This window comes from Vollenhovia emeryi, unplaced genomic scaffold (genome assembly GCF_000949405.1).
Source record: "Vollenhovia emeryi isolate VEMERY1.0 unplaced genomic scaffold, V.emery_V1.0 DF939120.1, whole genome shotgun sequence".
Classification (NCBI taxonomy): Eukaryota; Metazoa; Arthropoda; class Insecta; order Hymenoptera; family Formicidae; genus Vollenhovia; species Vollenhovia emeryi.
The window spans coordinates 2,402,699-2,425,354 of NW_011967246.1; the positions used below are offsets into that span (position 1 = coordinate 2,402,699).

At 41.9% G+C, this 22,656-nt stretch overlaps 1 protein-coding gene across 3 annotated transcripts in view; it reads left to right on the forward strand.

The window, feature by feature from the left end:
* LOC105570553 (T-lymphocyte activation antigen CD86-like) overlaps positions 1 to 22,656 on the forward strand; it is a 310,945-nt gene that overhangs the window by 264,212 nt on the left and 24,077 nt on the right. For all 3 annotated transcript variants that reach the window (XM_012027840.1, XM_012027839.1, XM_012027838.1), the window contains exons 3-6: positions 6,519 to 6,688; positions 10,066 to 10,276; positions 10,781 to 10,892; positions 11,361 to 11,539. In XM_012027840.1, coding sequence (XP_011883230.1) covers positions 6,519 to 6,688; positions 10,066 to 10,276; positions 10,781 to 10,892; positions 11,361 to 11,539 — 672 coding nt within the window. The remainder of the gene's footprint in view (positions 1 to 6,518; positions 6,689 to 10,065; positions 10,277 to 10,780; positions 10,893 to 11,360; positions 11,540 to 22,656) is intronic.

A 22,656-nucleotide genomic window follows, 5' to 3' on the forward strand; every position in this document is an offset into this window, starting at 1 on the left:
GTGTGTTAATCTAAATAATTACCGATTTGAGACTTTTACCTCAATAGTTGGTGTATATAAATGCATTATATATTTCTAAATTGCAAATCTTTATTTACTATGAATCTAAAAGAGAAGTGAAGCACACCGCGCTTCGAGAAAAGCAATCGGCATCGCGAAAAAGAGGCCGTTCGATATTAACGACATTCGCGCTGATAATATCTCTTTTTTAGAAAGGAAAATAAGAATTTATACAGCAAACAGTACAAAAATTGTCGTTGTAAAAGTACTTAAATTTATATACTTCCACTATTAATAATGTAACCGCTACACTTATTATGTACGTAATTTTACATACTTTTTTTTTACAGTGTAGATACCGCGCATCTTGCTCTTTCTAACCAGAAGAAAGTGAAAGGGTGCAAAAAGAGTGGGGGAGACAATTGAGTGTGTGATAATTTGTACAGTGAGGGACAGAATGCGACACTTTTTTTCTAGTGAGTTTAGAAACGCGCATTTGGATTCAGATTTACGTTTCAAAATATTTTCTGTGAGGAAAATTTTACTCGAGAAATGGGTTGAAAACGCTCGAAATAGTTTTGGAATAGCCATTGAGTAAAATATTCCTCGGAGAAGATTTTGGAACGTAACCTGAGCAAAGTGTCGCAACCAGTTTGTCAATTACTGTACACATGTTCATACATTATATTTATATATGTTGCATCACGTCCATACTTGACTGCGCAGACACAAATGAACAGAGAAAGCGACACGGTATCTACTATCTATCCTTTTCTATATAATCTTCATTGCCCACACGGAGAGAATTTTGTCATAAAATTTACCCTGAGAATCGTGGGAGAACATTACATTTTGAGGAATTTTATGAGTTTTTTGAAAAAGTTTTTCCCTGTGCATTTTACTAGTAAAACCTCTCATAAAGTTCTTAAAATGCCCATGTTGTCCCAAAATTACATGATTTTCAGGATAAATTTTAATTAAAAATTCTCTCTGTGTACAAGAGGATACGCTCGGTCTATTCTTATACTACGTCTATGTCTTCAACATATCATACTATGGTTAACCACAAAACAAGTGGTCTTACAATAGCCTGGATTCGTGGCACGTAATCTTCCTGCCATTATTTTAAAATTTTCACTCTTTAATGGTACTATTTAATTAAATTCGACGTTATTTTATTTTTGTTTACATTGTAACTGTTAATTCCTTTACGTCCGCGTTTTCGCCCCTCTGTAAAAATTGTATTTGTTATATATTGTTTTAAAGCCAAAATTTCCACTCTCAATCTCTCGAAAGTGTTTCCCGATAATACCGATGACAATTGGTATTCAATTTATCCGATAGATATGCCATTATATTGGTAAAGTTAATTGATATCTTTCAAACGACGGCGGTTTCCCGCAACCACGATATTATTATATTAAATAACTCGTCGCAATTAATATCGCGAAACAAAACGATTTTTACGAACGCGCGGATAATGAGTTTAGTATATGCCCGATGAATTTTTTGGGAGAGTACTATTAACAACAAACAATATTAATTATTGTTCTGAAACGGCCACCTCGTAATCTTTTTCAAGAGACGACTATGCAGGAGTTATTATTACAGGGTAGACCGAGGCGAATCAATTTATGTTTGAGGTAGAAAGGAATAATTTTTGTCTTTACTATAAGCTTCATTTTTACCATAAATTCGTAAGCGGCATACATTGCACTACAAAACTAACGAATTAAAGTGAAAATAAACTTGACGTTTTTTCTCCTAGGAACAGAAAACAGAGAGTGACAAATATCCGATTCGCCCCCGAATTCAGGGGCGAAACGGATCACGTAAAAACCTCTCATAAAATATTAATTTTCTTAACGAATCTTCGGAAGCAACTAGAGAAACGATATGTTTAACAATGGGATCAACTGACGTTATTTGTTACATAAATCACAAATATTTTGTCCCCGTATCTCGCCATTTACCACCAAACTTCTCATGGCACTATTCTTCACACACTTTGCACCCTTCTATCCAATTCTCTGTTGGTGTCCGGGAAACAACGGAAATATCTCATTATATATGTCTCGGTCGTGTAATATTTAATTATATCCAATTCTAAAATCATTAAATCTTCAGAGAAATTACACTTTTATTGAATATTCGATGTTATTTCTAGTGAGACCTAATTACATGTATGTTCTCTTAGGACATTTAATTATATATTTAGTTAGATCTCTATAGATAACTTCCAATATTCAAGGAAAGTGTCAAATCTCTAAGGATCTGATGACTTTTAGAATTGGATCTCATGAGATATAATTATCTAAATATACACAAGGTGCGCCATGCGAAGCTGCTGAAACTAATCAGTATTCATTTCCGAATGCATGTAATTATTGAAAATGAAACAAAAATTGCGCTGGAAGGAGGAAAGGCGGCAATTTTATTCCGGCTGTGGTAGAAGCAAGTCCGTGCGCGTCAAAATGAGTAATCTGGCTATGGAAGGAAAGATCTACCTTCTTTTTTAAAGGGAAAGTGAATAATAGCTCCAGGGGATTTCGTACCAAATACGGAATATACAAAGTTGCGAGCGAAAATACACTGTAAAGATAAGAATTCATTATTTATTCAACTTTATGTGTTACGTCACGCGATTTTTAGTAATCTGTCAAAATAAATATTTGACAGAGTTATTGATAATTTTATGCAGTACGGACCTCTATTCGAGACCGTACGCACTTTGAAAATATTTATCGTCAATTTGTTTGCTCGACTATTAATATATTTTTCGTCAGTTTTGTCACTTTTCACTACAATAAACTGTATACATTTTGTTAAACTTTATTTATACCTATTAAAAATTGCCGACTTTCCTCTTCCCAGCGCAATTTTTTTTTTAATTATATAACTTCGTACATTCAAAAATAACAGCCGATTAGTTTTAACAACTTGCCATGGGACACTCTGTAGGGTAAACCGAGACGATTCGGATCTAAATAAGGAAACCGTCCGTTATTTCCATAGACACAGTAAATACAGACTGAGCGTACCATTGAATAAACTGAAGCTTTTAGAATTGGATCTCATGAGATATAATTACCTAAATATACACAAGATACGCTGAAGCTTATTCAATGGGACGCTCAGTCATTTTTTGATACCCTGTATATGCCTCGATTATGTAATATTTAATTATAGATCACATTCGAACTAACGTCATAAAATTCAATCGAAAACTGACCCATCCGACAAATCTAAAATCGCAATGAGACTCATGTCATCTAGATAAAACGTGAGTACGAGCAGAATCAAGCGCTCTCCGCATTCTTAAATAGAAACTTCTCTCTCAACTTTATCCGGATTTTGTGGGAAAAATTTCGTGCGTGTCCCCCCCCCCCCCCTCTTTCTCCTTTTCTCTCGACGGGACACGTCCTGAATCCGAAGACACATCGCCCCGTTCGAGTTCTCCACGCGACTGAACAAGCTGAGAGGCCGGGAACATAAGCTACTTGGATTTCAACGAGGAGTGTTGCGTTACTTTCGCGAAAAGCGGACGCCTCGACGACATTCTCCGCGTTCTTCGTCTCGTAATCTCTTCAAACGGATTGCACCCGTAGCTAACAAATACATTTGAGTGAGCGTCGCGTTGGTCTTGGAGCACTAAACAAACGAATCTACTTAGTACTCTCTCTCTCTCTCTCTCTCTCTCTTTTTCTTACGTTCTCGTCTACATTTTTGGTAAATGCAACGATCTGATTTTTAATAGAGCTTTATCTTCATCTCTGCGAGAGCACCGTACCTTCAACGTTTTTCAGGAATGCTCGCAAATCGTTCGAATGTTCGTACATTGCCGTCTTCGTTGTATCGTAGGTTTCTCCTCTTCGTCGAGCATTCGCCGCGTCAGTTTCGACGGGGACGGCGTAACGAGAAAATAGTTGAGATATGACTTTAGGATATCCCAAGTTTTTGCATTTTGGTCGCCGCTCCAGACCGTAGCTGCTGCCTCGCCGTAACTTGGCCGGGGAGTTTCGTCTTGGCGAAAATCAAAGAGAAACCTTCCGAGAAACTTAATTTCTACGATTTAATTACGCCGTAAATGAAGCATACTTGAAAACTGAGGCGAAAATTGTTTATCCAGATTTTTAATTTATTTCACAATTGTGCGCACCCCGGGACACTTCTGCCCCAATTTGGCGATCGCAACTTAGGGCGCTATTCATTGTCAGTCATTGTTCGGCCGAAAATAACACTTTCAGCTCAGCTCGATGTAAGCCGAGTTCAGTTCTGTGTGCGAAATTTTAAATTAAATCTCTTCGCGTCGTGTCTTTTCTTGAAATGTAGGGGACGTTAATAGAAACAGGTCAACGTCTGGCACGCGCGCGAAAATGTAATATCTGGAAAATATCCGCGGCTCTCGTCGCTCGGATTTTGAGGCCCGCGTTAATATGGAAACGAAAACCAAACGCCTGACGAGACTGATAAAAAATACGTCACGTTTGAACAAACGGGGGAGAAAGGCGGCCCTCGACGAATGATTGGTTTCAGCGCCGCGGGCCATTAGCAAACACCTGAAGCTTTCTCGCCCTGCCGGAGTTCCTTCGCCTCGAACTTTCAGCGGAGAAGGAAGAGCACAGTCGGGGTTAACAAACTCATCCCTTTCAAGCTCGCCCTGACCCGTCCTGCAGTTTTTAAGCCTTTTTTGCCACCCGGGCTCGTTGTACCGGCTGCAACGCGAAAAACCCGATTAACAGCCGGCGATTGGAATCGGCTGCTTTTTGTGCTGCATTGTGGAACTTCACGCGGTATTTCGAGCGAGCCCGAATATCGGCGATTCGACCCTGTGGTCAGGGATTTCCGAGCGGATTTCCCTTTGAAGCCGAAGAATTTCGCGATTGTTAATTTGAATAATGTATCAATCGATTGTTCACGCGAAACACACAGGCCGATCGTTGTATTAACGAAATAAAGAGGAAAGAAATTTTTTTTCCCCCACGATACAGCGCGCAAAACGCAGGTATCGGCCACTCGTGTTTTCATGCACACGGGCGCAATTCAATTTTTACCTTGTTCAGATACATTAGGTGATATACGCGGAAGAATTCAATTATCAATTGAATTGCTTTCATTATTGCGCGGTCGTGAAATATTCCGTTCACGGAGTGTCAACACGAGAATAAAGATTCTTTGACGACGCCCTCCCATAAATTTTCTCACTCTGCTCGCCTTATAATCCACGTAAAGGCTTCCCCGGGAGGTTTTACGTAGCCACCAGGAGTATCGTTTTCGCGGAATAAAGTAATCAGTGAGGCGAGCGGTTGGAGGAGGACGGGGACGCGGGCTGAAAAAAATTGACGAGGGACTGTTGCATGAATTTTACGCCACAGCGGCAGATCGTTACTTTGAAAAACAGCCGCATTCGGGAGGGATGCTGGGAAAAACTCCTTCTTAAAGTCTATTAAATATCTTTAACGAGACGACGCTTCTCGCCCCAATAGCAGTTTTATTTTATTATTATCCCTTTCAGTTTGTATCTTTCATTTATTTTTATCGTTATCTTCTCGGACTACTGTTTCCATTGTCGAGAGATTTATTTGCGTCCAGGTGCAAGTGTGACCTGTTTAAAAGATTCTTGTAAAAAAAAAAGGGCAGACTGTACCATCGCGATCTCTCGCGCTCTGGAGCAAACGCAAGGAGTAATAAAGTTGATATTAGACAGCGCCGGGAATCGAGTGACGTTTTACGTAACTTTACTTAGCGAAACGGGCTTTGATCACTCCGCTTGTAAATCACGCGATTCCTAGGCATAGATTTTCGTTCCAGTAGGGACCTCGCGAGTACTTTACTGTAATGCGTCGGGAATTTTCGAGGTGGAACTCCCGAGGGATGTTCCACCAGAGTTCATTCGTCCGCGAACGACTCGTCTCGAACGGTTTCGAATTTGAATTTCTGTAGTCGTGCCGAGAGAGAGAGAGAGAGTTCAGGTCGCTTCAAACTCAACCGGATAAGCTCGGCAGAAACTCCCCGGTAATGGGAATCATCGGGCGGGAAGAATCGATTTCCTTATGAAAGCACGTGACCGAGATTTTATACGTCGAGTTAATCACACTACGTGTTTCGATCAGCTTGAAATTCCGTTTTGTACATTCCGTCTCGCCAGTTAACGCATAATTTATCGCATTGTTGCGCCGCAATCCGATTTGCACGGGTTCCCAGCAATTATCGATATGTCATTAAGCTATCCGTTCCCAATTACGCATTTTGGTGATTTCTAATTTGCGCTGACCGAGCGCTCGAATATTACATGAATTCTCTTTTTACTTAACTCGATGTTACCGTGGATGCCGATTAATTTGACTAATTGCGCCACTGTGTCGAGGACTTCGCTATCTTTGGCCGCTGAAAAGATCCAGTTTATTCAGGACTTTCGAAAATAGACTTATTCAAAATCCAATAATTCCTCGCGACAAAATTTCATTAAAGCGTGTCGACAAATAAATCCCATTAACGAGCCTTATTGTTTTTGGCAGAATGCGCGGCCAAGAACGGACGATCTGTAGTGGAGCACCATCCGTCCTCTTACTGGGAGCAACCCTTTAGTCAGCCTTACTTCGACAACACGACAAAGAGGGAGACCACAACCACCGTCGGGCAATCCGCTTACCTGCACTGCAGGGTGCGCAATCTTGGCGATCGTGCGGTAAGTTCCAAGTTTCCTTATCAAGAGCCCGTCGTTGTAATAACAGCGCCCGAGTTCGGGAGCGCTGTATTTCGCGAGTATAGATTAGGATCGCGAGTCCGTTAAACAACGCAATACGATTTTCATCTCGCGGATAATTCTCGTTTCGCGGGATATTCATGCATTCTATCGCCCCAGATCGCATCGGTCACATCTTTCATCCCCCTCTCCGAAGTGCTCTTGAAAGATTTCGAGTCCCAGAACGTGGCGTTTTAAATCCTCCTGTCAATTATACAACTTTTCTCTACTTCTGCATTCTAATTTTTTAATTTCTTCGCGAAAGCTAAGCTTGATGCGCTTTCGATTTCGTGAAATTATTCAAGGATCCGCTTGATCGGCGCACCATCGATACAATGTTGTATGTGTGTGCCAATATTATTCGCTTTTCCAGTAATCCAACCAAGTACGGTTTTAACAAATTTGCCGTCGGAAAGATTAAAGGTAAAACGTAGCCCAGAATACAGAACGTATTGAAAATATCGCGGAATTACCTTGCTCGAACCTTCGGTAGCCAATAATCTTGCTGCGCTGTCGATGTCGCGCCTGTTTTTAGAAAAAAAAAGAAATTAATTAACCGATTAATCTTCTTATTACGTAAATTATGCAAAGCTTGGTGGACGTTTTAACGTTCGGTTATGCGTCAACAAGTTCTCGCGATTAAATTTCGCCATTGTGAGGGGATTCAATGGAGCGAGAGCAACAAATTTGTCGTCGCAAAATTAAATCGCCCGCGCTCGCTCGATTATCGCAAAATTTTCAATTATGTTATTATTTTGCGCGATGCGTACTTTTCAAATTCCACCGCGCGCTCTCTCGCGCGAGCGCTGGCGTTGATAAATTTTACGTACGTGCGGGCGCGCGGAAATCCCCGCGATCGGAAATCCCCGCGATCACGCGACTCCAAGTGAAATAAATTCGCCGTTACGGCATCGGCGGAGCATTAATCCGCGATCGTTCCCCGACAAACTTCGCTCTCTTCCGCTAATGCACTCGCACGACCTGCGATTCGTATACGAGTTCATTCCTCATTTACCCACGCGACATCGCCTCGCACTTTTACAAGTAACCCAGTTTACATCTTCGCGCGCCGAGGCTTTTGTGACGCTTTCTCGCGTTCGCTTTTCTTTTTTTTTCCCTCGCTCCCGCCCGCGAACTTGCGGGGCAATGTAGCTCCTCGCGGTTCAACGCGCGTACATTTTCTTGCGCAAATTTAGAACATTGCGCAGTTATATTAATGCGATCCTGTTAACATTGAAATATTTCCAACCGTGAGCGTTGTACCGCGAGACATTATTTTTAACTGGGAAGTAATCAAAAAGTTTATATTTGACTGACATTTGTTAAATGGTTACGCAATCTAATTGTACCGTAGAAAATTAACTCTTTGTGCGAGATCCCTTTGATGTTATATTAACCGAGGGGAGCAAAAAAAAACAGCGCGCACACCTTTGCGAGGAAAATCATTTTTATATTCCTTTTCAAATTTTCCTTTTCGCTTTATTTTATATTTTTAATAAGCCGCTTTTATACGAGTATGCCGCCGCCGGGTTAATTCACATCCCGTCATTGTTCGGCCACGTCAAGTGGCAAGGTGGCGTACACGTGAACGCCATAAAAGGTGTAGAGTATTGTGCATACTAAGCGCGCGGCCTCGGCGTCGATTTTTCAGGCTGTTCGGCGGATTAGCGGGGGCCGCTCGGGCCGCTGTTTAACCCGGTATTCATCACCCGCGGTCCTAATGCAAAGTAATTTCGCGGGTAGGCGCATAGGTCACCCGGGCGAACGGTGACATTACGCGTTATCGGCCGCTGCTCATGCATCACCGCATGACGCACAGGAACCCGTCAGAGTCCAATCACCGATCGTAATCGCCGATAAATCAAATTTCTCTCGCGCCCCTCCCTCCCCCCCCTCTCCCTCCGCCCCTCTGCGGATCTCCCTTTAGTCCCTTGCTTCCGCCATTCACAGCCACGGCCGCACATCGGCCCCTCAATGACGCGCGCACGCATGCATCTGGACGTTTATATTTGCAGTCGTCAGAATCGGCACGGCCGTCGCGATTGCGCTTCACCTAAGCCTCGATCTCGCACCGGTGACAGATTGTCGCGCGACACTCGGGTGTCAGTCAAAGGGGGGGTTTTTTTTTCTTTTTTCGAGGGCCAATGAGGAATTTCGACGTTTCGGTGTTTCGGTCTTGTTGCTACATGGTAAAAAAATGTAGTGTTGAATTTAACACATTTTACATGTCCCAATTTATCCACTCTACACTGAAAAAAATTTCTGGTTGAATATGGACGAATCAGATAATTCCTTTAGGATTTACCAGCATTCCTTTAGGATTTACCAGAATTCCTGTAATCCTACAGAAATTCTGGTAAATCCTAAAGGAATTCTGGTAAATCCTAAAGGAATTATCTGATTCGTCCATATTCAACCAGAAATTTTTTTCAGTGTAATTTTAATGAGCGCGTTCCGGCAAGACAACTGCTACTATAGCACTACGGTAGCGTTACACGAGCGGCAAAACTTTCCGCTGCAACTGTAGCGTTAAAATAATAGTCAAGAGTTAAAGAGTTAAAATAATTTTAAGAAATATCGATGTTACATGTTTTGGTTGATTTTGTGAAATAGTTGTGTAAAAAAAAAGTCAAGATAATATTCAATTTTTAAATGACATACATAAAGTGTCAAGTATTTTTAAAAAATTGTAACATTTGAACACACGATTTCTTACTGTGAATAGTTCTACGAATAGACGCGAAAATATCGTCATTAGACTGCTTATTGCGACAAATATCACCACATGCCTCAGTGGTCGAATTGGAGTGAGACGCCCGCCTAGAGTGTAGAGAGGTCCAGGTGCAAACTCTGGCTGAGGTAATATTTTTCGCAATAAATTTCTTTACTTAGAATTTGCCGGTTGCGCTGATTATTAATTTCCTACATTGGTTGATTATTTACTGGCGACGATAAGTCTTTATCATTGTTAATCATATTTAATTTTTTGAGAAAGGAGTATTTTTCTTCTTAAATGGAAAATTTTTTTATCTAGAAAGCGATGTTGGTGTGTGAGTTACAACACATCGAGAGAAGATTTATTCTAAACGCATGCATACGAGCTTAATTTATATACACCACCCTTGATTGACTTGACATTGCCTTCCTTTTCTACCATGTGAAATGACAAGTTCGTCGAGAATATTTTTGGTCCAATTATCAGAAATTCCCTCTGCGATGGCGCGTTCACGACACGGAATTCGCGCGACTCAACTTCTCGGTTGAATGTCCAGTTTGGTGTATCTTGCTACTATAACAGCAGGTACCTCTTGATTGCGCAGGTCTCGTGGATCAGGCAGCGGGATTTGCATATCCTCACTGTCGGCATCCTAACGTACACAAACGACCAGCGTTTCCAATCGTTGCACAGCGATGGTAGCGACGAGTGGACCCTGAAAATCAGCTCGCCGCAAGTGCGAGACAGCGGAATCTACGAGTGTCAGGTCTCGACAGAGCCCAAAATTAGTCAAGCTTTCAACTTGAGCGTAGTAGGTACGTGCGCATGTCTCTCCTTTTTATACGATGAGATTCAATCGACAGGTCCAACTGAATCCACTAGACTTTGATCAAGTTCTCTCAAGCGTTAAAAGGAAGTAAAAGTGTTACGGTAGTAAATTATAATCGCGATTATGACGAGGATAAGCATTTAGAGGCAAAAATAAGTAAATTTTCGGGTGAAAAGACGCCAAATTTCGATCGCCATTCCTATTAATAGAAATGAAAAGAAGATCAGTGTGAAAGAATGGGGATCCGTGGGATTGTGTTTTAAAGCGGGTACAAGTTCACCGCTCCGCTACAATAACAGTTTCCGAAGCCGTTTGTTTCCTAAGTGAATTTTTAAGTGGTCGATTCCGAGCGGTTCGACGTCAGTTAATTGCAGCTTTGCGGCGGTTTAAACGAAATTGCGATCATACTTCTTGGCCCGGGCTTTACTCGACACACCGTGCGCCCCTCGGCCAAAAACCACTTTAACTTTGTTTCTGTCCCCGTGCGCAGTCTCGAAGGCAAAGATCAACGGCAATTCGGAGCTCTACATCAAAAGCGGGAGCGACATCAATCTGACCTGCATCGTGCTGCAAACGCCGGAACCGCCATCCTTCATCTATTGGTGAGTTTGAGCGTTCTCCCTTGACGATTGCGCGGATTGAATTTGTTCCGCGTGCATCCCGGCACCGCCGAGTTTCGCGAAATCCAAATCTACGATGACCTCCATTCGATAGAATCTGTTTTATCGAAAAATTTCAACACGAGCGCCCGTAAAAACGAATCTCCGATGAAGTGAATCTCCGCCGGGGTTGGTCCTTGGAGGCGGCGGTCTTTTAGACCCCGTAGATCTTGGCACTTGCGCTGATCTACGGAAACGTGTTCTCTCGTGTTTCCACACTATTCGCGTATAAATACTTACATTCGCGCGCGCAATTCGCATCGCGTACACCTTGTCCAATAATTCGACGAAGGCACGTAGAAGCCTCTTTTAAGGGGGTGCTGGAGTGATTCTGCACCTTTGGCACCAAGTGGATCTCATTTTACATCCGATCAACTAATGCTCTCCGGATGATTCTTGACAATGTTTCAGGTACAAAGGCGACAACGTGATAAACTACAGCCAACGCGGGGGCATTAGCGTCGTGACGGAGAAGCAAACGCGGACGTCGCGTCTTCTGATCAGCAGAGCGCTGCCGGCCGATTCCGGCAATTACACCTGTGCACCATCCACAGCCGAGTCAGCCAGCGTCCTCGTCCACGTGCTCAATGGTGGGTGAGTCGCGAATGAAGTCGTACATCAACCGAAAGTCCTCAATATTATCGCCAAAGTCATTTCACCCTAAGGGCAATAAATTCACGGCAGATGATGCCTATTAATTTAGCAGAAACTCTGCTACCTCATATTAGGAGCTTGTCTCATACAGTAGGGGACTTTCCTCTACTGCCTTCGAGCTGAAAAAGTGAGGCAACAGTTCCGCCATGACATATTAGGTAAATAAAGTCCCAGCAAACACCAAAGTAACAATTACATGACATCGATGCAAATGTAATATAACATGGCATGTGTTATATTACATTTGTATTGATGTTATGTAACTGTAACTTTGGTGTTTGCTGGGGTAGTGCGTGTGCATCGGTCTGTCACTAACGGACATGGCGGAACTTTTGCCTCACTTTTCAGCTCGAAGGTAGCAGGTCTAGTAGTATACAGAAGTCTGTGGTCGCGATACGTCTCCGTGTGTCTTTCTCGCGATGGTATCGGCAAAATTGCCGGCCTTGCGCGAGGAGTGGCCTTTTCGGATGGTTTCGACGCCGACATTTCAAATAGAATTTCAAACGCATGTAAATATGTCAGCGCGGATAAAAATGCGCGGTATACGTTAAAATTGCCCGCGAGAGATACATTGAAATACAAAGCGATATCTACCCGTGTCAACGTGTGTTGCTACAAAAAAAGGCTTCGTATTGTTCACCCGCCGTACCGGATTTTCGGTAAATTTCGGTATCTCTTTCTAAATCAAACGCTTCGGATATACGAATGTGGAAGGATCGGTCAATTCTCGTTCTTACGGTGCTTTATAAACGCTAGTACCTATAATTTGATAATTTATTACAATTGATTCCCATCACACGTATATTGACAATGTACATTGACAATGAGTGAGATGCGAAAGAAAGGAATATAATTAAATGCGATGTTTATCATTAAATTTGATGGAGCTTCTCGTGGACTTTGCTAGAAACGCGAAAGCATAAAATCAATTAATCTCAACAACTTTGTATCAGTTTTAATCAAGTTTCCGATGAAACGTTTCAAGTATTACTATAAAGGAAGTTCTAGTCTGCTTGAAGGGGCGTTGAAGGGAAACAATTTCAATTCAATCACGTCTGTATAAATAATGCGCCTTCGTACAAAACAGCTTTGCATATACAATTGTATGCGCGCGCGGCGATAAAGTTTAAAACGTTTGATTCGGGTGTTCGTAGAATTGGCGAAACAAAATAAAAGTTTTTACAGTTCGGACACAAGTGGGCGAAGGCAGCGGAATCTCAAGAAGGGAAATTAAGTCGCTCGAGTGCGCGCCATTGATTTTCTTTTAACCCGCTCGATTGCAGCTTTCTGATTTATTTCCAGCCTATTTTAGGAGCCTTGAATATTTTCGAGAGGAACGTGTGTCTATAAATCATACATAATACAAATCATATCGAGAGGAATTTTCAATTTTATATCTCGTAATATTATCTTCGAAACTCGCTCGATAACGACACTCGCGTTAAGGCCGAATCAGACTAGCAATTGTCGACGCGGATTGGATCGGGATTGGCGATTGGCAATTGTCCTCTAGCCAATGAGAGTCGATTAAATCGCTGGCTGCTTTGCTCTCATTGGCGAGAAGACAATCGCCAGAGCAAAGCAGCCAGCGATTTAATCGACTCTCATTGGCTAGAGGACAATTGCCGACCGCCAATCCCAATTCAAATTGTCGACGCGGATTGGGTTGGGATTAGCAATTGGCGATTGGCGATAGGCGATTGTCTTCCAGCCAATGAGAGCGAAGCAGCCAGCGATTTAATCGACTCTCATTGGCTAGAGGACGATCGTCAATCGCCAATTCCAAGCCAATCCGAGTCGGCAATCGCTAGTTTGATTCGGCCTTTATGCAGACTTGACTTAAACAATTGAAAATAGTTTGACGATTAATTGTATACTTTCTTCAGTTGCAAGGGCAGCAATTACTACACGTTCTCGTAGGCGAAATTAATCTCGCGTTTGCCGTTATTCGTAAGAGATTTACAAGTAATTACTGTACGGAAACCCGCGCGAACTTACCGGAATGAAACTCTCGTCACAACTGAGCATATATATATATATATATATATATATATATATATATATATATATATTCGTATCTAACGACAAACTATGAAGTCTCAAACTAACTTCACCGTTTCCTCCTGCCCTCTCACGTATGTATACGGAGTTATCGAGATTAGGTCTGTGGCTTTGTTTAAGAACTAATAGAAACGACGTCGGAAGACGATCCGAAAGATAATCGTAACTTTTCGATTAAATCGCGCGAACACATTTGTACGTGACGTCAGACGCGACACTTCCGAATTCTTCTCGTCAAGCAAGTCAATTGGCCCGACGAGCAATTTATCAAGGGGCTGAATATCCGGAGTATATTGGCGTTTATCGACTCCCTACGCCGCTCGTCTCCAAATCGTCAGGATCATCGCTGCCACTTTCCTCCGGGTCCGAGTGTAATGGGGCGAGGACGAAAATTACAGGGTCCTGAAAGCCCGGTCATCCAGTTCGGTTGTTCCAACCCACTGTCGCCTTCGCCCTCGCCGGTTATCGCGTTGACCTCGGAGTCGCTCGCAAAATCACGCATACGCGAGAGTTCAGAAAGTGCCGGTCGGAACCCGCTTTGACAGCAATCTTTTGTCGGGAGCGGGGGGAGGCGGTTACATTGTCCGTCGAGTGCGCAAACCTTTTACAAGGTAACACAGACAATAGTCTTGTTGTATCGCGGCGAAATGGCTTTTCAGATAATGTCATTTAAACCGTCGTGACGGGCACAGTCACATTTTAGAACCGAGCGACAGTAAGGGACGATGGGGGCGAGTATTTTTACGACGATTCACCGAGATTGCCGCGAAAGGTTGACGGCGAGGCGCGGCCAACGTGTCGCGGACGAGTCGTCGGCGAACGACGCTATCTGCTGACGGGCCGAGCGCGGCCGAGCGAAGTCACGACCCTCGATTGCGAGGAGCGCGCGGCGCGAGGTTGAAGTCGCCGGCGGGCGGGACGCGGGACGCGAAAGTAAGTGGAGTCGGACTTTACGGGTCAGGCCGTAAATCCCACGAGGGGGAGGCCGGAAAAAGTGTTCAGCCGATAAACCAAGCGGTGAGGACCATAAAGGCGCGAATGCGCGCGCCATGCGCGCCGCGTCGATGCGCTCCGATCCGCTCGGCGCGCAATATCGATGATACACCGGGTGTTCTTGCGGCGCGAGGAAGAAAGGAAGGCTCGTCGTGCCCTCTTTATCTCTTCGTGTCGCGCGGCGCGTGAAACGCTGAAGAAATAAATCCTTCGGACTCTCTCGTCCGCCCTTTTCCACCCCCGGTCTCTGGGGGATAAATCAGACGAGATATTGTCCCATGCAAATCCCTGCCGGGTTGCTCTCTCTCTCTCTCTCTCCTTCCACAGCGTGCACGTTTCCTACATTCGCACGTCGCGTCTCGTGGCACGCGAGCCCCTGAGATATGCACGTCAAGTGGCTGCTCGACGGCGAGAGAGATAGCGCGGGCTGTTATACACGGATAATATCTTCCTACGCGCTCCCGTTTCTCCCCACGACTTCGATCCCCGCGGCAGGATAATACGGAACTTATCGGAAGCGACGCCGCAGCTATCGGAAGTGCTACCCCGCGCGGTCACCGCCGCGGAAGCGAATCGCGCACGCGGCGGATTTCGGGGCAAATGTTTGCGGTACGGGGCGCCCGTGAGAGCCTCGATTAACCCCCTTCGGTTCCGGGCCACTTCTGGCATCATCCTCATCGCGTATATTTCTCGAGCAAACTGCAATGCTGGTGGCAACGCGAGGCTTCCGAGGGGTGGAAAAATCTTTCCGGTCGACAATCTGGAGTCGTAATTAATTTAGACTGGGGTCCGTGGGGGGGGGGGGGGAACACGGCTTTCCGCGTCGCATCCGTATTCTGCCCAGGACTTCTTTGCGCGCGGGCGGAAGTCGCGCGCGACGCGAAAGAGCGGAAAATACGCGCGAGAAATGCCCACTGGTCGGTGCGACGCGGCGCGGGAACCCGAGTCCCCCGTAATCTCCGCGGGACTTGTCAAAGGACTTCGTTACCGCGTGATGTATCGCGATATTCGCGAGTTGAATTGTGGAAGTGCACGGGGGTGACAGGGAGAGAGGGAGGCAGTGAGAATTACGGGAAAGCTACCATATATACGCAGAATATGCATTACTCCTAAGTCTGAGGATAGTAGTATATAATAGAAGCGCACATGCAAGTGGGGATGAGGATAATATCTCTCTCCCTCTCTCTCTTGGTCGTTCACTCGCTCGCTCGCTCTTAGCATTTCAACTTCGACTTCCCCTAGGAAGACTTCCCATCGGAACAATACGAGAAGGATAATGTCGGCGCGGAGATTAAAGCGCGAGATAGTGCGTATAACGCACGATCGCAATAACTCGCGCGCGAAACTCGTGAAATTTCTGTAACGAGTTTCGCGGTGTGTAACAACAAAGCGGCCGGTGGGCGCATTACGCGTAATTAGCCGCGATAGGCAAGCAGCTCCCCGCGATACGTGTTTTCAAGGTACCTACCATCCCCCCCCCCTCTCCACCCCCGGCTCTCCTCTTTGCGAACCGCGGAAGTCCGTTTGAATGGCTCGCCAGTCATCGAAATATCTGCCGGCACGTTGTGCGATTCCGCATCGACACACCGCCGCGCCGCGCCGCGATCCTGATTAAATTATTTCTGCCTTGTTTATCATTACTCATGTGGTCTAATGCAGAACCGATAATTTCGCAATTGCAAATTGTATCGCCCGAGCGATATCGCCGCGGCGAGTTCCAATTTCGGCTCGTGACGCATCATCGCTTTTCATAACTTTGATTTTCGAGTGTAATTGTGATCGTTAGAGTGGACGGATAAAGTAAAGCGGGTCTCTCCGTCGAAATTGTGAGTGTATGAACTAATAAAGGAAAACGCATAATGGGAATCAACAGTTGAAAGGAAGTCAGGAAAATAATTTACCCCTAGTCACCCTCCACCAATCGCTTTCTGGGTGACCTTGAGGCTGTGACCTCTGAGAAGGTCTAGGTCATTGACTATTCCCATCGCGCATTGTTCACTAAAAAGTGAGACAAGTAAAAGAATAGTTACATAAATACGACGTAGTTTTCCACCATTTGGACCGTACAATGGTAGAAGTAGTTTCGCTCCGAGAGCAGGGGTCGGTATGGAGTGGACCTCGCTTTTGAACCTGCGTGGGACAATGGGCTCCACCCTCCCTGCTGGGAGGCCAATTTCGCGAAAATATAACCTTACTCGTCATGTCTGAGGTGTGGGTTATACTATACTTCGCGTCGCATAGAAGGTCACAAACCCATTCGTTACAAACAAATTCAACTTATTAAAAGAAAAGCGATTTATAACCCACGTCTCGGACGTGGAATGAGTAAGGATATATTTTTGCGAAGTGGAGTCCGCCTCCCGCAAGGGGAGCGGAATCCATTGATTAGTTTTCCTGCTCCTTCCAAAACTGCTCCTATCGTTGTACGGTTCCACATGACTTTGCGACTTTCCACGCGAAGCGAGATCCACCTCAAACCTACACATGATTTTGAGGCAAAACTTTTACTTTCATCTTTATACGGTACCACATGGGTTTTGAAGCGAGGTCCACTTACATACTGTCAAAGAAATCTGTATTCGCTTCATACGACTTGTTGATAACTTTTTAATGAACAATGAGCGACAGGAAAAGTCAGTGATCTTGACCTCCTTATAGTCCTCTTCAAGTCAAGGTCAAGGTTAACCAAAAGTTGATTAGGTGGCCAAGGGTAAATATTTGCCAAAAGTTATTGCAATACTTTTTGTAATAGCCAATCCATTACATTTTATTCTACGATGAAGAAGCGTATTTTGCTCACAAGCAACCGGGCAATGCCTTAAAATGATGTAAGATCTCTTTTTTTCAAGCTTAGGCATAATTTATTTTAAAGGGTTACATACATTTGATGAATTGAAAATCGGCTCAAAATCAACAAATTTGTATTATGAGTCAAATTGTTTTATTTAAAACAAAAAATAAAACTACATGTTTTGTAGTGTAGTCTGTTTGAATATCTCTCTAAAATTTCTCTAAAGAATATAAAAAATCGAGATCCTGATAGTTATTTTTCCCGGTGTTTGTAAAAACGTTCACACGGTACCAGAGAACTCCACTCCCTCTTATTTAAATAAAAAACAAAAATTTTTATAAATCAATAAGAAATAAAAAACCAATACGGTCCGAGCAGAATGTAGTCCAATGGTTTGCTGTGTCAATTTTTATATACCGTTTCGATTATGTCCTGTGCGCCGAACGCTGTTGGTCGTAAAACACGGTTTCTTTGGTGGAACAATAAATTCACATACTTTTAAATCGATAAACGATTTAATTGTTTTGATACAAGCATTCTATATAATTCACCTCTTCATCAAAATAAAAAATTTACTACATTGCGATTCGAAATCGATTAATAAATTATTTGTTCTGACTATGTTAAGCCAGTTCAGACTTTCTTGGCCAAAAAACAAAAGAACTAATCTGTTTAATTGAACAGCGATCAATTTTTCCCATTAAAGGTTCTGGGAATTATATCTTTTATCGAGTACATGCAGCAATCTCCTTTTTAATACATTTTCCAGAGCTCTAATATAGAAAAACTCGCGTAGATAATTTAATCAACCACAATTAGGGCTGGAAAAAATGAGTAATGAGAGTACTATGCAGAACTTGTTGTATCAAAATAGTGTTATTTAATTAACACTCTAAATATACATTCTTCGAACGCTGTTTAGTGATTGGTTAGTCAGTCAAATGTCGATAACGAGAAACTAGTACGGACTAAGACAGGAGGCAGAAGAAGCACGAGAGCAGGAAATGAAAATGCAGTGATCGAAAAATACACAGTAAAAATAGGGGAAACGTGAAACAATTGCAGCCAAAGGATTGTAATAAGTGAAATAGAAAATAAATTAAAAATCATACGAGTTGAATAACGTGGCTACCACGTGCTGACTCAACTGCTATTGATTTCATTGTCAATCTTTTTCTGTAATTTATTTTGTAAATAATTTAAACTGTTAATTCTAAATCGAGCAACGATGCCTCTGAGTTTCCTAGTAAATAGCCATTAATATTTATATGAACGTTCGTCATTAAATCGACGAGCACGTGCAGCTTGCGCGAAAATAATAACGCGCAATTTATCAGCGGGATTGCAGCCGGCCAGTAAATGTCGATACATCTGTGCGGCCTCGGTCAACTTTCCAACGACCTGAAACGCTGCCAAGTTCTTCGACAAGGCGTAGAACGATAAATTATACACGTTTCCCGTATCCTATCGAAATCAGTTATCAATTATGGGATGCGACGTCATAAAATTTTCTCTCTTTACATCTTTAAATACGCAAGCCGCGAGTCATAATTTTTAATATCCGATTAAAAATAATTTAGTTGGATTAATAATTGATATAGATATACAGTACACGTCAATCAGTAGATTAATTTTTATCAATTACATCTGATATTATAGGATGACGTTTCTTGTATGATCACTCGCTTTCATTTTATCAGAATTTAATAAAATTGTTGTGTTTTTTTAAAGCGTCCCCCGCTGATATTTCACATTAATACAATATTCCGAATTTTTGTCGCATTGTGTACAGAAAATGTGTTATTTAAAGATATTTCCCGTGAAAAACATTGTAAGCCCATCATGCAAATTTGCAAGCATTTTAATGAAAACATTTATTTCTGATAAAATATGTAACAAAATAATCATGGCGCAGTTTATATATTTAAATTACTCCATTGATTTACATAAATATTTGTACGTTTATTTCTTTTCCAAACTAAAATCCGCTTTTAAAAGAAGCTTTCTGTCAGATTCGCGTACGTAAACTATCGCAGTATATCGATTTTGACAAGACTTTTCAAACAAAAGTTCTGAAAACTTATGCATCACTGTCTTACAAGAGACATGTTGCAACTGTCCGGAACCAATTTGTCTCTTCTTGAGATATATTGTTTAACACAATCTAAGAGACTCGTACTTTTTTGTAAGTGCCCGTTTTCAGTCTTAACAGATATAACAATTTTACAGTTAACGCTTATTTCTTATTCTTAGCAATTTCCATCGAGATAATAAAATGAATAAGCTACATAAAAACATGTTTTAGACCTTTGTGGTTTTGATTTAATAAATATCGTATTTTATTACCGTTTTTCCTTTTTTTCAAAAATGTAATATGTTTTAAATATTTCCATCTCCATATTAATACTTTTGTAAAATTACATTTCTCAAATTGCTCTTGTGAACAGAAATTAAATTTTTCCATAGTTTTATTCCATATTTATTCGTACGAGAGAGTTATTTTATTAAATTACATAATGAAATAAATAAGCTGGAAATATCACTTAAGAGATCTTTCGGTTGACAGCTTTTAAAATAATGTAAATTTAGAAATGTTTTTAGGAAACTGAAACTCCGATCAAATGGAACTTTTAGGGTCATTTTTATATAGACATCCAATAAAGAAGTGCAGACTTTTATGTTTTATTCAAATTTGGCCAAGTTATGTGCGGTTTTGCATGAAGTGTTGTCGCGTGCTATCATAATTTGTCATTAGCCACGTTCAGCAGGCACAACTGTTGAGTGAGCGCTCAACGATTTCTTAATATGATTGGCTGGATCTAAAAGTATTAACCAATTATACTGAGCGCTCACTCAACAGTTGTGTCTGCTGAACGCGGCTATTGATATCCTAGCGCCTGTTCGAGTGCTCTGAAACGCAAATATACTTTTATTTGTTATTAATGAACCTTTTTGACATACACTCGATCCAAATATAAAAGTAGACCAGTTCCTCTATTAAAAAAACTTGGTTCGAAACAAGTAAATTTTTCATTATATTTTGACTTTTTTCACAAAAAAGTTTATTATTAACTTTTTATCGGTTTTATAGTTTACGAAGATATAATGAATGAATAAAATCTTTATTGCTCCCCTCGGGGTTACAATCTTTACATTGCTTATATTCAAGCTTTCACCTCATCTTGCACTAAACTTAAAATTAGAACTTATATTCTACAAGGGCTAGCGAGTCTGACTCGTTGACCCTTCCCTCCGATCACACACGCACACATCCCTCGCTCAACTTCCGCTTCCTCTTGCATCTCTATTTCAAAAAAGAAACTTACGAAGAGATAATAATTATTTTGAATTATACATAAGTTGAAGCCAATCCGATCACGAGTTTTCGAATTCTAGTATCAATGGACTTGGGAAACATTTCTTGAAAACCGTGTTTAAAGTTTTGAGTTCTATTATCTCATGCTTATAAAATATTTCTGACTAATCTGCTATTCCTGGCCCATACAATAATCCTTCTGCTTCGTGAAAGTCGTGCTGTTCGTCTGTGTTGCTTCGGCCGACTACACAAGCTTCTTTTGTAGCGCTTTCAACTTCCATGCGCACGAGTTACTCTTTGCCCATGTAATCAGCAAACAATTTTGCATTGCCAATAACTATTTTCATTGTCTCCATAACTTTTAAAATAACAACGTTGCTTGACACTCATGTCAAAATACCTGCATGGTGGCTCAAAAGTGGCTTGAATCTTGTTCATACTTGGCTACAGTAATATTTTGAAACGCTAGATCACCGCGTTAAAACTTTTATTTTTGTTACATTTTGACTATGTTCGTTTAAGCATTGTATTTTATATAGAAGATCGTATTTTCTCTATGTTTAAATGCCCGGAGGGCATAGATGTCTTCTAAACATAAATTGACCCTTGCGAACTCTGTTTCTTTTAATCTGGAACGGTTATCGAACGTCTACCCGCTAAACTAGATATGTTAACTTCTCGATTATAACTTCGCCGATACTTCGAATTTTGAAATAACATTACCGGAACATATTTTTGAGATGTTGTACTATAAAAGTATGCAAGAAGTTCTCGATTTTTGGAAACTTTACTAAACCAAAATCCTCCCTTTATGCGTCGCTTCTATGCAGCGGTTGCGTCTCTTTTGGTAAAAGGAATGTTTTATAATTTGATAAAAATAATACAATAAAAATGGAACATTTTGAAAACTAATAACAAATGTCTGGAACGAATGCCAAATCTAAGAGACACATATGTGTTTGTTTATGTCCACTGTGATTTAATGGGTGAAACTAACAGTTAAATTTATTTCTAAGCAATTATCATCGAAGCGTTAAGAAACATTAAAGAAGGGTTTAAATTGAAAATTTTGTTGGTTACGGAAAAACATGCAATTTTTGGAAAATATACGTGTTATAAGTTATATAAAAAGAACTGAAAAAGTTTTGTCTAAAACTTTCTTATACATCTTACAGTACGGATAATTACTTAAAATCAAATATAAACTTTAACTTTAAATTACTTCACCCCTTTAAATTTCAAACGCAGTTTGAATGTTTAGATGTGATTTTAAGCGGTCGTCTGATGAATGTGTGCGATATAAATGTTTCGTGTTTTTTAGGTTTTTTTTGCTAACATATTTTAAGGAAAATAAAATCGGGTTTTGGAAAATTGCGACTCTCTTTAAAGTTATAAGATCCATTCCCAACGAAACATCGTTCGCCGTAGAAGCGGCGTTTACGACCTTTTACCACGGTGCCGTTTACCCACGTATCAGAAATTATTCGCTCTAAGGATATGTAGATCCCCGCAAACACACGTGCTACGTGGAACGATATTTCCGCACGACAGCTTAAGATTTATCAAGACAACCGGCACGGATGCCAACGCAAACAAATCCTCAATTTGCCCGACGAGCAATCGAGGCGACAGGACCGACGCACACGTAAGGCCCTTATGCACACAATCGCGTGTGTTCAATCGCGCGAATGATGCGCGCCCACCGATCGCAGCCGATCGTTCGAGTCCACCGTGGTGCAACATCGAGCCTCGCCGTGCCGTAGTCGAACGTGACTCCCTCCCGACAGCGCGAGAATAAGAAAAGTTTCGCGATCAAACGAGACGAAACTAATACAGAGCCATTATCGGGAGTTAACGGCGCTCCGTGCCGTAACTGCACGCCAGGATTTATT